This window comes from Petaurus breviceps, unplaced genomic scaffold (genome assembly GCF_028583685.1).
Source record: "Petaurus breviceps papuanus isolate PSGF00001 unplaced genomic scaffold, PetGlider_PUasm1.0 184, whole genome shotgun sequence".
NCBI lineage: Eukaryota > Metazoa > Chordata > Mammalia > Diprotodontia > Petauridae > Petaurus > Petaurus breviceps.
This window is the reverse complement of record NW_027185793.1, coordinates 16,083,723-16,100,040: the sequence shown is the minus strand read 5'-3', so window position 1 is coordinate 16,100,040 and position 16,318 is coordinate 16,083,723. Positions and strand designations below refer to the sequence as shown.

Below are 16,318 nucleotides of genomic sequence, written 5' to 3'. Positions count from 1 at the left end.
CAGGAGAATTCTCGAGTTATTCTTTTATGTTAAGAATCAAAAGTATTATAGAGGGGCTTATGTTTTTTCCCCTCCTTAAGGATTCTATGTGGAAATGCTAGTGCAGATTCCAAAAAGCAAAAATCCTAATACGGAGAAAAAAGTCTTATTAACATGGCTATTTGTAAATCTATGTATGTATGTAGACTATAGCAAACAATATTGATTTATATTCTTCAGAGTAAGGAAGGGATAGCACTTGCAATTATAAAATTCTCAGAACAAAACTCTATCTTTAATCATATTAGAAGGGTGATAGAAACCACAATCTAATAGACCCAATAAAATATGCCTCTGACACCCCACCCACATTCCCTGTGTGTTTTCACTAGAACATATTAAATTAGTTGGATCCTTAATTGCGTTATCTGGGTTACTCTAAAGCATCCATTATAAAAATTTAGAGATCAAGGAGTTACTTTCAGTATTCTTTGTCCCAAGACCCCCATGAGGATGGCCCCGTCTGTTTTAAAGGAGGCATTGTTCCAAGTAGTTGAACTAGGCATAACTTGAGAGTGAAATAGCTGACGTGATCATGTTTCTGTGGCATTATTAAATATCTTCGTCTTCAGCAGTGACCGTGAGGTGCTATAATCTGCGTCAAAAATTAACACTTCCTTCTAGTGATTTATTGGCCTATAAAAATCCCACTTTGTCTCACTGTAACGGAAATGTAAATTTTTAGGATCTTCCCTGCCCCTAGGCTAAAGTGCACCTGGAGCCTGGGGTGGGAGGCTTGTTTCTCAGTAAATACTTTTTGATTGGCCAGTGAGTCAATAAGGTTGTTACATTCTCTGAGCCAGGAGAAGGCTATATAAGCCCTGATGTGTAGCTTTGTTTTGGGGGCTCAATTTGAGAAGTGTTCTATGATTTGATGAAACTCTGGGAAGCCATTGTTGAGAGTCCCCCGGCTTTGAAACCCAGATGTTGATTTGGTATGGATGTAATAGTTGGACAGTTTGGAAACTGTCTACTTGATCTGTTTCTCTGTCTTGATAATTCTGTCTGTATATTCTGAATTTCGGGGTGCTAAACTTTTTCCCCTGAACTAGGTGAACGGTACATATTTCACTGATTAAAATAAGCTTGTTAATAACCCATTTTGAGTTGCTTTCCTTTATCAAAGCAGATCCAAGAACCTGTGCTGGCAGCCACCCTGTGGATGCTGGGGTGTTTGCTGCTACAAAAAGGCACACTAATGTCCTCGTGGTGGAAATGTCAATCAGTTTTACTGATCTGGAAAGCAGTTTGAAATTATCTATCAAAAATATTACATACAATACAAAATTATATACAAAAAAGGCACTAAGATGTGCCTTTGACCTAGGGATAGCATTAGGAGGTTTATTCCACCCAAAATATCAAAGACAAAGGTAAAATAAACACGTGTATAAAAATTTTTATAGTAGCAAAGTTTTGTTGTAGCAAAGAGCCTCAAGCAAAACAGATGCCCATCATCTGGGGAATGACCGATAAAACTGCAGTATGTAATTGCAATGGAATATTACTGTGCCCTAAAAATGACTAAATAACAAATCCAGAGGAATCCAGAAGGATTTTCACAGACTGATAACTGAGTGAAATAAGCAGAATCAAGAGGAAAATTTGCACCAAAAGGGGCAGAGAAGGGAAGGAAATAAGTATTTATAAAGTGGCTACTATGTGCCAAGCACTGTGCTGAATCATTTTACTAACATTATCTCATTCAATATGCACAACAACCCTGCAAGGTAGGTGCTATTATCATCCCCATTTTACAGTTGAGGAAACTGAGTCAAATAGAGGTTAAATGACTTGCCCAGGGTCACACAGCCAGGACATGTCTGAAGCCAAACATACAATACAAAAGAAAACTACTCTAAATGAATACAGAATTCTGCTCAATGCAGTGACCAATAAGGACTTTCAAAGACTGATAAGGAAGCAATCCAACTCACCTCTTGGCATTCAACTGATAAATAAGAAGTACAAAAAAGGCATTTTCAGGCATGGTCAGCGCAGTAAATACTTGCATTTGTTATAAAGGAGAGAGAATTGCAAGGGAGAAATAAAGATGAAGAAAGAGAACCAATAACACATTTTAAAAGTATGGAGAGGAAACAAAAGCTCAAAAGGCTTCATAAGCAGACATGGCCATTAGGCAGTACGGTGGTACAGAGTGATGGCCCTGGAGTCAGAAACCCAAACACTTACTAGCTCTCTGACTCTAGGAAAGTCACTTGACCTCTCTGTGCCTCCATTTCTTTATATAATAAGAGCATCTGCCTCACAGGCTTGTTGCCAAGATCAAATGAGATAATATGCAAAGGACTTTGCACCCTTTGAAGAGCTATACAAAAGTTAGCTACTATTGTGATTATTGTATAAAACCCTGAAGGGTAGACCTTTTAAGGAAAAACATGGTAAACACCAAACCATCCAAGTGAAAATGTAGACAATGGCATTTATAATCCTAGAGGAAGGGTCATAATCATAAGATTTTGTTGGAAAAGATCTTAGATCTTATCCTGTCCAATTCCCTCTTTGTAATGAGACTGAGGCCCAGGAAAGTGGCTTACCCAAAACTACACAAGTACCGGTAAGTAAGGTGGGTGGTCAGAGGTCAGGCCTAGGTATATAGATTTCAAAGTCATGTTTAAGTAGAGACATCTGCTTTGTTGTATATATTAAGAACTGAGTTCTGAAGGTCTTGTCACAACTACTGGTTTTGGTCATTTATTACTGTGTTTCCCCGATAATAAGACACTGTCTTATTATTTTTTTTTTTAAAAAGAAAAACACCAGAGGGCTTATTTTCAGGGGAGGGCTTATGTTGTCCTGCCTCAGCTCTCCTCCGCGGCACTGCTCTCAATGGCGCCAGCAAGCAAATCACTGGGGAAGAACAGGATGACGCACTCAGTGCTGTAGCTCTGATTGGATGCAGCTCGGCATTTCACGGGGGGAGGGGGAAGGGGGGGACGGTGCATACAGAGGGTACCGTAATGTAGCGTGTAGCACAGGGGATCACCTTCCCTACAGTAGCAATCTCAATAGGGCTTATTTTCGGGGGAGGGCTTATTTTAGAGGAATCTTACACAGTAAGGGGAGGGCTTATTTTCGGGATAGGTCTTATTATTGGGGAAACACGATAGCTGTGTGACCATGGGTAGAATTACCATAAATTCTCAACTTTCATGGGAGTAACATTCCTAGAAAACAGTGCAAAAAGTCAAAAACATGAATGCTGACACATTGAACCTGTGGAAAATAGGGGGTTAGGTTTCTGTGACCATCAAAAACTAAGTTTTCACTAGAGATGGCTGAAAATATACTACTTTTCTGCATACACTTCTTCACAGTTAAAACATTAATTCTGATAACATGCACTTTTCCTAACACAGTAACCATGAAATAACCTGTAACATGCAGCATACAAAATAAAACTGGTAATAGGTAAAACATTTTTTCTTGGTAGTAATTCTAGAATCCTGTGACCTTTTGTGCCAACATCTCAAAAAAACCCCAAAACAATGATTTCAAACAATATTTACTTTTTATAGCATCTTAAAACTAAAACATTCTTTAACATGAATCTTACCTTTCACTGCATCAGATGGTAGTGTAAGGGTGTCATACTGTATACTATATTACTATAAACCTCTCTACCTTGGTCACCCTCTGAAAACCAAGAAAGAAATTCCTGGGACTTTAGTTGCTACTGTCTGAAGAAGGTAAGGGTGATGACTCCATACTTCATGAATGGGTAGATGGTACTGGAGACCAATACAGCAACCTCAAATTATCCATCACTGACATTTGCTTCCTGAGCTGTTTGAGATCCTTGAGGGTCTCCTGGCTGATGACGACTGCATACATTCTGGCATGAAATTTATCTAACACCTTTATTTTCTCACTAAGCTACATCACTGATTTTTGTGCACTTGAGCTTAGAGCCCAAAGGACTTGCACTACACTTTAGGAGGCATAACTGCAACGCAAAACTTGAGTTTTAAAGGCAGTGAAAATATACAACAAATGAACAAGGATCTCTGTACCACAGCAGAGTGAAAAGACAGAGAAGCACCTAATAGGAAACTAGCCATTACCCCAAATTGCCTTCACAATGCCTCGTTTTTTTCCTGCTGTGCATCGCTTCAAATGTGTGTGGCTGCAAAAGTAAAAATGAGGCTGCTGATAAAATCATCAAACTGCTTGAAGTATCCAAGTCACGGCACCTGCAGTCTACCCTCCTTCTTACATACCTCCCAACAAAACTAAGACCAGGGGCTCTGAAGGGTGAGCTAAACCATATAATATCCCCCCACACCCTGAGTCAAAGCTTTCCAAAGCTTATTCCCTGTATGTGTAGTCTTCCTCTATTAGAATATAAGCTCCTTGAGAGGGGCAGCTAGGTGGCACAGTGAATAGAGCACTGGCCCAGGAGTCAGGAGGATCTGAGTTCAAATTTGACCTCAGACACTTAACATTTACTAGCCATGTGATCTTGGGCAAGTCACTTAACCAACTGCCCTGCCTTCCTCCCTCCAAAAAACAGCCAAAAAATATATACATAGGGGTGGCTAGGTGGCGCAGTGAATAGAGCGTGGCCCTGGACTCAGGAGGACCTGAGTTCAAATCTTGCCTCAGACACTTAACACAAAAACTTGTGTGACCTTGGGCAAGTCACTTAACCCCAATTGCCCTCCAAAAAAAAAAAAAAAGCAAAAATACATACATACATACATCTATCTCTCTATCTATCTATACAAGCTCCTTGAGGATAGAGATTATCTTGCTAGCTATATTCATAACCTCAGTGCTTAGCATGGTGTCTTGACAAATAGTAAGTACTTTAAAAATGCTTTTTCATTCAGTCATTCTGAAACCCCCTTTCCTCAACTGAAAAAAAAAGGGATAAATAATAATACTTACATGACTTCAAAGAGTTATTGTGAAGGTCAGATAATGTATGTGAAAAACTGTAACAGTAATGGACTAGATAAATGTAAATAAATGTGTAGATGGCTGGGGGTTTTGTATATGGCATTCAGAGTAACTGAAATAAATAATAAAATGTATATCCATTAATCTCTTCCCTATAATACTTCTTCTTTATACACTGTATCTTAGATCTGTTAACAGTAAGCAATAGAATACAGCTTCCTGATGCATTACTCTATTAAGTACACCAGCCACTATTCCAAGTTTAACTAGAACAGATGTTTTTTATTTATTTTTAACACCTTTTGCAATCTGAAGAAGCCGATGGATCTCTTCCCAAAATAAGGTTTTAAAATACATAAAATACATAGTATTACAAAGTAAACTAATTATACTGAAATAGTCATCAAAATGCTTAAAAGTACAAGTTTACAGATGCCAGGTTAGAGAACCTATGACCTAGACTGTGGCTTCCCTGCTCTGAACTCAATTCAACAAACATTTATTAAGTATCAACTATATATGTCACTGGAAATACATTAAAAAAAAAGCTCCTGTCCTACATTTTTATGCTGTCTAGCCTTCTAGCTAGCTAAAAGAACATCAATTCCACTACACAGAACATGTGACAGAATGTTGAGCTTTGAATCATAAGATCTGAATCTTGTTTCTGACAGTTTCGTAACCACTAGTAAATCTCAACCTGGGCTTCAGTTTCCTGCTGTAAAATGTGAATAAAACATATGATACCTACATAGGCAGTTGCTATAAAGTGCAAATGAGAAAATGTGTGTAAAGGTAATCTGCAAACCTCCAAGAGCTGGATCAATTATCTGAGAGGACTAAGAAAATAAAGTGTTGGAAAAAATGTTTTTTCTATATGCCCCAACTATTTGTACATATTATCATGTAAAATTCTCTGGCATGCTTTCCCAACAAAGATAAGAGTCTATATAACTGTAAGGTATCTAGCCTGTCTTTCATTCTTTCTTTCTGGTTTTTCCCTTTTCTTACCAAACATCTCAGGGAGGTGGGGGTGACAAGTGATGTGATAGTTTTAGTATTGTACTCAGTGTGTGTGTGTACATGTTTGTGTGTATGTGTGTGGTGCAATAACAAAACTGGAATCTAAAAATTGAGGGGAAAGACAGCATATGGTGGTAGGTTTGCTATTTAATATATGATCATATACAACTGCATGGAAATACATGAGTTGATTTTATTTGTATGACATGGAAGTGAACACAGAGGTTAACACAGAGTTTAAGTAGAATTCCATGCTAATTATATTTAACAAAGTTATTAAGCTATCTTCTAAGGGAAGTCATATTCCTTTGACCCAGCAATACCTTTAGTAGGCATATATGTCAAAGAGATCAAAGAAGACCAGACCCATGAGCATAAAAATATTTATAGTAGTTTTTTTGTCATGGGAAAAAAAACTGTAAACAGAGAGGGTGTCTGTCAGTTGAGAAATGGCTGAACAAATATGGCATATGAACATGATAAAGTTATTACTGAACCAGTAGAAATGACAAAAGTGATGAATTCAGAGAAACCTGGGGGTATTTATATGAACTTATACAAAGTGAGGAAAACCAAGAGAACAATTTATACAATGACTACAACACTGTAAGTGCAACTAGCTCACACAGTGGATAGAGTGCCAGGCCTGGAGCCAGAAAGACTCCTCTTCCTGAGTTCAAATCCGGCCTCAGACACTTAACTGGCTGTGACCCTGGCCAAATTATTTAACCCTGTTTGCCTCAGTTTCCTCCTCTGCCAAATGACCTGGAAAAGCAACTGGCAAACTGCTCCAGTATCTTTGCCAAGAAAACCCCAAATGGGTCACAAAGAGTCGGATACAACTGAAATAATGACTGAACAACAACACTGTAAAGGAAAACCTCTAAGAAATACTTAAGATTATTACAATAATTGCTAAAAATAATACGATTATTGCAATGACCAATCACAAGTCCAGAAGACTGATGAGGTGAAGGGCTAGAAGTGCAGGAACTATCTATTCTACTCTACAAAGTATAGATTTGTTTTGCTTGACTATACTTGTTAGGAGTGAGAATTTTTGATGGGAATGAAATTCATGGGGAAGAACTAAATAAGCGGGAACAAAAAAGAACAAAAGAGAAAAAAAAGTGTGCCAGTGAAACTTTTTTTCTTTTAAATACACAGAAGACAACAGAAGAAGTTGGGAAGGAGATGAAGGTGAGCAGGACAGTATTAGAACTACCATGTTAAATTTAATGAGGATAAGGACCCATGATTTCAACGGTATGAGGAATATACACTGAGAAAACTCTAGCAATACAAGGTCATATCAGCTCTGTAACATATAATCTTGAATGGATACCTAGAGCACTGAAAAGTTAGGTCACATCATTAGTATACATCAGAGGCAAGACCTGAATTCAGGTCCTCCTGGTTATGAGTCCAGCATGTGTGCCAAAGGTTAAAAAAAACAGAAAGCTTTACATAACTGCTTCAGTTTGACATACAATCCTCTTTTATCATTCTTTGTATAAAGAATAAGTTTCTGACATTAGCCAAATTCACAAAAAGAAAAAAATTCAAATTATATTTAATATATATGTAAGTTCAATGTCATAATCATATCCTTAAATTTTTTTTTCACTTGATTACAATTAACTTATGCCAAACTTTTCTTATTTTTATCCCACTAGGCTAAGCATCAAATATTTACACATAATTACTCACTCTGTGAACTCTGCCAACATGGCACAAATTATCCATTAAAGAGGTATTTTTATGCCTATTTCCTTCAATAGATAAATAAAACTTGATTACTCTGAAATAAAATAGCAACTCAATGGAAAATTCAGGCTAATATAAACATATCAACTTCTCATGTAATTACATAAATCACCTATCCTATTACAAGAAACACAAAGGATAAGACTTATTAAACTCATCATTTCTTTGGTTTTCCATTAAAACAAAAATGGAGCCAAAATTAGTCAAAAAACATTCCTACTATGTGTCAAGCACAGCACTAAGCACTGAAGACACAAAAAGGCAAAAGTCAGATATTGCCTTTAAGAAACTTATAATCTAATGGAAGAAGAAAATATAGAAGTGAAGCAGAAGAGTAGGGAGTGGGATAGAAATACCCAGCACAGGGGCATGATGGATATATCCAGAGATGTATAGCTGTGGGGGGTGGGGGGGAGGGAATGAAGAGATGGCTGACTCCTCTGGGAGTAAAGGCATCAGGTCTCCAGTGAAAGAGAGGGAGAAGCACTGGGGGGAGGAGTGGACAGTGCATATTGATGGCATGAAGAAGTCTGGGAGCCACAAGCAGCTGGGTGGGAAAGGAAGAGGTGGCTGATCTAAGATCTATCCTTAAATGGAGCTTCTAGGAGAAGAGGGTCAGATGAATGTCCACTGCTGCCCCAAAGAAGAAGAGTGATTTCCTTTACCAAAGATATTTTTAGATAAAATTTCTGACGTATTAGAAAACACACTGGTTCTAGAGTCTGAGAATTTATGTTTGAATCACAGCTCTGTCATTTATTCCATTAGTAATCTCGGGCAGGTTAGTGCCATGGATATAGTGCCAGGCCTGAAATCATAAACTCATCTTCCCAAGTTCAAAATTGGCCTCAGTCGATGACTATGTGACCCTGGGCAAGTCACTTAACCCTGTCTGCCTCAGTTCTTCATCTGTAAAATGAACTGGAGAAGAAAATGGCAAACCACTCCAGTGTCTTTGCCACAAAAAAGCCCAAATGGAGTCACAAAGAGCTGGACATGACTGAAAAGAATGAACAACAAAAATCTTGGGCAAGTCATTTAATATCTCTGGGCCTCAGTGTCCTAATCTAAAAACTGAGAGGTTTGTACCAAATGACCTCTAAGTTTCCCTCTAATTCTAAATTTACGATCCTATGAGCTTGTCTTTCATTTTCAGCAATAAAGATAAATCTGAAAATATTAAATTACAGATGCCTAATAAACCTTTTAAGCCTTTTTAAACCTCTTTGTCTTTTTCCTTTTTAAAATTTAAACAAGAGAAACAATCATTAATTTGCATAGGATGGAAAAGGGCACCTACCAATAGATAAGATGTGATCGTGCATCAAAACACATTACAACTTCTCTAAGTAGGAGTTTCAGTAATATTCATTTATATTCTTCAAAACGGAAAATTGTGTTTCCTCTTATGATTCAAGACCAAAAACATATAGTTGTTGAAGATTGGCAATCCTTTTCATGAAATTCCTGCATATGAAGCAGTGGAAGCGCATGAAGCATCAGAATTTGATGCATCAAGTAAAATGCAAAAGAAGTTAGCTTACAGTTGAAAATATGTAATCAAAAAGTAATTCTGCAAATCAACAGAATTAAGCCCTAAAGGGTTACCCATTAACTTGAGCAATTTTTAAAACTAATTTTATCATTGTTTTTCTATATTTCAACTTTATATCTGCCAAAATAAATTGTGCCTCCTAACATTTTATAAGTGGATTTTCTTGTTCTAATAAACTTTGAACAGACATAATTAACGTCATCTACCATAAGCTCTTATAAAAACTTCTAAATCAAAACCAAAAAAATAATTAGACTTCCACTAACAGGGAAAGACTATACTTAGATTTGACATATAATTTTCTTGCTGATTCTACGACTCTCCTACATGGGAGCTGTTCTAAGAGTACTGAGAGCACCAAAGGCTCTCCACCAATAGATCTCCTCATGTCTCTGTGGTAATACTCCAGTAGAGATATTGAAAAATGCCCAATTTGGAATTTTTAATTCTCAACACTGTTTTCCAGTTACAAATCCTCCTAAATGTAGTATTAAAACTCAATTTATTAATTAAAAGGCTTTTCATACATTAGAATATTTATAGTAGCATCTTCTATGGTAGCAAAAAACTGAAAACAAAATAGATGCCCATCCATTGGGGAATGGCTAAACAAAATGGACATGAATACAATGAAATATTACTGAACAGTAAGAAATGATAGCTAGATAGATCAGTGGATAGAGCCCTGGCCCTAAAGCCAGAAGACTCAAGTTCCAATTTGACCTTAGACATTTACGAGCTATGTAAATTTAATCTTCATTTGCCTAGGAGGCAGTTGGGTGGATCTGTGGATAGAGCCCTGCTCCTGGAATCAAGAAGATCCAAATTAAAAGCTGGCCTTAGACATTTATTAGCTGTGTGACCATGGCCAAGTCACTTAACCACTACTTGCCTTAATCCATTGGAGAAGGAAATGGCAAAACCACTTCCTTATCTCTGCCAAGAAAACCCCATGGACAGTATGGTCCTCTGGGTCACAAAGAATAGGAGAGGACTGAACACCACAACAAAGAAATGATGAATCTGAATACAAAGAAGCATGGGAAAACTCCAGTGCAAAGAAGACAAACTGGTGTGAAGTAAGCAAAACCAGAAAAATGCTATGCACGATGGAAAAAACAAAACAAGGATGAGTGAAGGTTATAAAATTATAATGACCAAGTCTGAACATAAAGAAGAGATACTTATTTCCATTCTTTGCAGAGCTGGAAGTCTATTGCTATGGAAAACTGTATGTAATTTGAACTTGGCTGATTTGTCAATTATTTTAGCTGAACCTTTCCTCCCTCTTATTCTTCATTATAAGCAAGTGTCCTCTAGGAGGAGAGGAGGAAATAATATCGGGAAATGAAGGTAATATAAAAACAAAACATTTATGCAAATGGTCTGTGATCTCATTTATTTAGAAGTTTCCTCCAACAACGTAGATCACAATCAAGTTATACTTTCCTATCCTGAGGACTCTTATCTATCACCTCAATGTTCATTACAGGAGGCCCTTTCTTGATTTCCCCCCAAAATTGAGAGTTCTAGTGGAGCAATCCGATTGTCCATCTGTCATTCCTTGATCTTGCCACATTACTTTATCATCTCCCCGTTTCATATAATTCTTTGATGACACACATCACTCCTGTACTTCTCTGGTGATTGGTGATCCTCATTGACTATGTGTTGCAACCTGCTCATACCCACTATGTATCTCTCCACTGCTCTGTCTGAACTTAATTTTTAGTTCTTCAGAGGCAGTAGTGTTCCACATCTCCCTGTCATTTAGTAACTGATAAAAAAAAATCAGCACTGAAAATATGGCCTTTGCTTTCACAGAAATCTTGGGGTCAGTAAAAGTACAATTCCCTAAAAGCAATCCAGCCTATTCTCCTCCCTGGGTCAAGTTCATTATCCCCCTGTATAGACTGTCCCAAAGATATATAATACACTGACACACACACACACACACACACACAGAGCTACATAAACTATATACATTATTCAAACTTGGGCCATAGACATTCTTCATCCATTTGTTCTTTCCCATGTGGATGAATGGGTTAGACCTGTATGGGTTCCTCCGAGAGGTTCTACAATGTCCTGGGGCTTCACATAGTCATTAAATGGAAATCTGAAAATAGGAGCTTCTAGAGGATACCACGAGATACTGAAGTTCCTCCTTAATTCAGAGTGTGCTGATCTCCATTACAGTGACAAATATTTTTGATGAACATATACCTCCCTATTCTATGCCTCACCCGATACTTATTATTGATCATTTATCTCTTGTTATATTTCCAAGGAATCCTAATCATGACGAATGGTTGGGAGACAGTGTGCTACAAAAAACATGACTATTAAAACAGTCTAGTGAATCAATTTTTTAAAGAAAAGTAACTAACAAATATCATCTCAGGAAAACTCAAGAAAAAAAGAACTAAAAACAAAGGAAAATGGTAAAGAATGGAAAAATATTTTTTTAACTTTTCTCTATCAATGATAATGGAGCTAAACACACTCCTAACATAACAGTCCCCAAGAAACTTTAAACGGAAAAAAGAAATGTTATTAAAGAGAACAAAGTTAGGGAAAGGAGTCAGAGAGAACAAAGTATGTATGAATGTATGTGTATGGAGAAAGACAGAGAGAGAGAGACAAAGACAGAGAGGGACAGAAAGAGAGACAGAGAGACAAGTGTTGAAGGCAGTACAGTTGTGAGGACATTAAGGGACTAATATATATCAGAAGGGAATCACACAATTGCCGATTTAGGACTAAAGAGGCCTTATGAGATCTTAACATCCAACTCCCTCTTGTATAGATTAGGAAACTGAGGCCCAGAATGGTTAAGTGTTTTGCCCAGAGTTCCAAACATATATGCATATGAGGAAGAAATCAAACCTAGGACTTCCTTGCTCCAAATTCATAGATCAGGTGAAGATATCAAAGGCATGAAAAAAAAATCTTGGACTTTATTGATGCCTCACACACCATAACTACTAACCTTTATGACTGTTCTCTCATCTATACAGAATCTTTATGAGAATCACCTAAACACAAATGAAGGGAATCCTTGATGAAGGGATTCGAGAGCAGGCAGCCTTACACAAGCAAAAAAATTAATCATATCTTTGCCATCTCACTATTAACTGAGAGATGTAGAGACTACAAAATCTCATTGTATTTGTTGATTAAAAAACACAAGATACCAATTTAAAAATAAATTTATCTTTTAAAAATTAGAACTAGGGGGCGGCTAGGTGAAGTGAATAGAGCACCGGCCCTGGAGTCAGGAGGACCTGAGTTCAAATCCGGCCTCAGACACTTGACACAAAAATTAGCCATGTGACCTTGGGCAATTCACTTAACCCCAATTGCCCTCCAAAAAGAAAAAAAAAGAGAACTAAAAGGACACTAACTTCTCTTCCAACTTTTCTTTCTTTCCATGTACCTCCCAAGCTCAGCTTCCAACTTGTTCTTCAAAAAAGAGAAAATAAGCAAAAAAATTACCAAACTTGGTCTTGCAAGAATTTTAACTGGAAATAGAAACTAATACTATGAGGTTTACTAGGACTAGGAATTAAGGTAGAAAGTGCTTTTTAAATATTACTTCATTTGACCCTTATACTACCTATATGTATTATCACCATTTGACAGATGAATAAAATGAGGCTGAAGGGTTAAGTGACTTGCTTGGGTCCAAAGAGCTAGCTAGGTATCTGAAGCAGGTTTCAAACAGGTCTTCCTGTACGGCACTTTATTATACCACCTTGCTATCTTTTGACAGGGCCCTGAATTTCTGAACCAAATCTGGCCTAACATAATATTCTACGTTTAATTGGTACTCAAACATGTATCTAATGATAGTTAAATTTTGCTTTAAAAAGAGCTACTCAACAAAAATATGCTGCTATATTTTTTGTGAAGTGTGCTATCAATTTCTAAGATCACAAAGTCCAGCCTGACCTCAGTCCTTGCCCATTTTCAGTTCATTGCTTCTTACAATCCTCAGTTTAGTCTACTGCCCCAAATCACAAACAGAAGGGCCAAGCAAACATCACAGTGACTAAATCACTAAACTACTGAGTTGACTGGAAAATGCTAGAACTCTCCCCATCCATTCCAAGGACAACTCTAACAAGAGGGGACAAAAGTGGCAGCAGGAAGTGGACGGGATTTGACAAAGTTGTGAGAGCTTATATTATAGCCTTGGGTCTAAGTTTATGGTCATAAGAAGTTAAATCACTTCTTATAAGTAAATGCTGCCCCTGTGCTCATACTTGCCCAGCAGCTATTGGCCAGTGGATAGGGAACTAAGTCTGAAATCAAGAAGACCTGAGTTCAAATCCAACTTCAGATCCTTCTAGCTACATGACAAGAGATTTAGTTAATCTTTCTGCTTCAATTTCCTCAACTGCAAAATGGGGATAATAATAGCACCTACTTCCCAGGACAGTTGAGAGGATCAAATAAAATATTTGCAAAAAAAAGTCAAATCAGTATTTCTGGGTGGAAAAACAAGTATTTTATATACTATGTAAACAATGAAGGTGCATGCCCAGGGTAGTGGGTTCAACAAGTCACAGAAAGCAGAGGTACTCAACGGATAGACACATATTGATACATTTATTTAACAGGAAGAAATCTAGTGTCTACTACACAGTAGTGATACAAGTTCAATTATAGGCATGAGATGCTAGGGCTTTGAAGAATAGTAGCTAAGTGTCCTTTAATTACCTACAAAGTAGGTAGGGGTTCTTCTATCATTCTCCGGAAAAGCAAAAGAAACAACAGAACTGAGTAAAGTCCAGTGCCACCCTGCCCCTGGGGACTAGAATGATCATTTCTGGTCCCCATTCAGACGGTTCTCCACTGCTACCTCACATACCCTCCAGCAAAGAAGTGACCAGCTTCATTGGCTTTAAACTACAGAAGTCTATTTCATAGCATCAGAGTTCCTGTCTTGACGACAAAACCATAGGACCAAGAATTAAGGTGTAAACCTACCTACTCTGCTCTATCTGGACTTAAGAGGGAGGGAGATTCACCCAAAATATTCGAGATGCCCTATTTAGGCACCTTTCCTCCATATGAAGTCAAGAAAAGGAAATGAGATGGCCTGAAGTTTTAGTTTCTTTCCATGCCTGCAAACCATGAATCCCAATGAAGCAAAAAGATGAAGATTGAGCACTTGCCACATTTAGCTAAAATTTTTGCTCCCTCTTCTCCAGAATCCTCCCCTCCCCCCTCCAATCTCCCAAGAGAATCCGTTTCCTTACATCCCTCAAATTTTGTAGGTTAGCCTTCCTTTTAACACATTTCACACATTCTTGCTAGCCTAAGGGTGTTAGCCCTCAACACCATCCCTAGTAAACCGACGATAAAGCAGATTCTCTCTTTTAACACCACAAAAGAGGGCCATGTTCACACACAGCTTTGCAGTTAGAGAACATATCATAAAGCCTTTTTCTTCCCCTCTATCTGCTCAAGTACAGATTTCTATCAGGAAGACCCACCCACCCCAACAAGGGAATAATATTGATTGCCTATTCCCCTCCTCCTTTCTAACTCTTGATGGTAAAAATACAATCTCGAATCGCTTCAGATTCCCAAATATAGAACCGGATTTAACACAACTGCCCGGATCCACATATCCTTCTAGCGGCGTGCGGAGAAAACACTTACTTCAGCAGCAGCTGATCATGTTCTGCCTTCAACTTGCCCAGTTCGATCTGCAGCTTGGCCCTCTCGCAGGCCGTATCGTCCAGGGCCCGGCGGGCATCCGCAAGCTCGGTCTCATAGAGCGTCTTGAGCCCCGTGAGCTCGCGGTCGTGCTCAGTCACCTGCAGCTGCAGCACGCTTTTCTCCAGCTCCAGGCTCCGCACTTTCTCTATATACACCGCCAGCCGGTCGTTGAGCTCTCGCAGCTCCTCCTTCTCTCGCAAGCGGGACAATCGGGTCGGGCTGAGCGGGGTTGCAGGCCCACTGGCCCGGCCGCCTGTTCTCTGCACCGTGGGAGTTGTAGTCGCCATTACCAACAACGTGAAACGGTGCACACTGCACAGGATGGTGGTGCTTAGCGCACAGAAGCGCGGTGCGTCGGCTGTCTGTCTGGCCCTGCGGCAGTGAAAACCCAGCAGAAGCGCGAGCAGCTGAAGAAAGAGGAGGAGGGAAGCCGCCAGTGAGTAGAAGCTAAGAGACGGGCGTAGGGGGAGGAAGCAGAGACAAAAAGGCCCGCAATCGAGCTTTATCACATGAACCCGCACAGCGACTACAAGGATGCCACCCGCTAAAGCCAAAAAGTACTAGTACGCAGGGCTCAGACACCAGACAATCTGCAAAAACTAAACACGAAAACACCCAGCAGCGCAACCAAGCCTCAGGTCAAAGAAGACCACCTGGGAAAGCAGGGAAGGGAAGCGTAATAGTAACGTGAAAAGACACAAAGGTCGGGAAAGCGAGAGGCAGGTTTATAAATAATTACTGATTTAAATGTTTCTTAAAAAACCAGGGACGCCGAATAAAGAAAAGTGTAATCGAGGGTTGACGTTAATAACCTCACGCACTCACCGCCGCTGTTTCCTCCTCTGATCTGCAGCACAGTGTACTCTCAGGTGGAGAAGGAAAGGGGGCCGCTGCCAGAAAAGACTAAAGATATGGACGGCAAGGGGGGCTGGGGTGGAGAAGGGGGACCCGATCTCTTTATTGGTCCGGAATCCCCACGGTGGCTTGCAAAAGCTCCGCGTGACGCTGGAAGGGCCAATACCAGCACGAGACAGATCCGGCTCTTCAATCAGCTGGTGCCAAGCAACTAAATTCAAAATACGACCCCCAGCTGCTGTTCCAAGGTTTTCAGTTAGTCTAGGCCGTGAGAGTAAGGGAAACCCGGGGGAGGAGATAGAATTAGAGGAAGGGGTGCCGGCTGGGCTTGGGGTGGCCCGAGTCTCGCTAGGCAGGCTCATTCACGGGCTGCCCTGCCGGTCGGTCCCCAATAAACAGTAGTGAAGTCGGAGACAGTGTCCC

The 16,318-nt window shown here is 39.2% G+C and overlaps 1 protein-coding gene across 1 annotated transcript in view; it reads right to left on the bottom strand.

Moving 5' to 3' along the window:
* LMNB1 (lamin B1) overlaps window positions 1-16,070 on the bottom strand; it is an 86,725-nt gene extending 70,655 nt beyond the window's left edge. The window contains exons 1-2 of the mRNA XM_069088169.1: window positions 15,866-16,070; window positions 14,981-15,447 (exon numbers count right to left, since the gene is read on the bottom strand). Coding sequence (XP_068944270.1) covers window positions 14,981-15,327 — 347 coding nt within the window. The 5' untranslated portion in view covers window positions 15,328-15,447; window positions 15,866-16,070. The remainder of the gene's footprint in view (window positions 1-14,980; window positions 15,448-15,865) is intronic.
* Window positions 16,071-16,318: the final 248 nt, after the last annotated feature.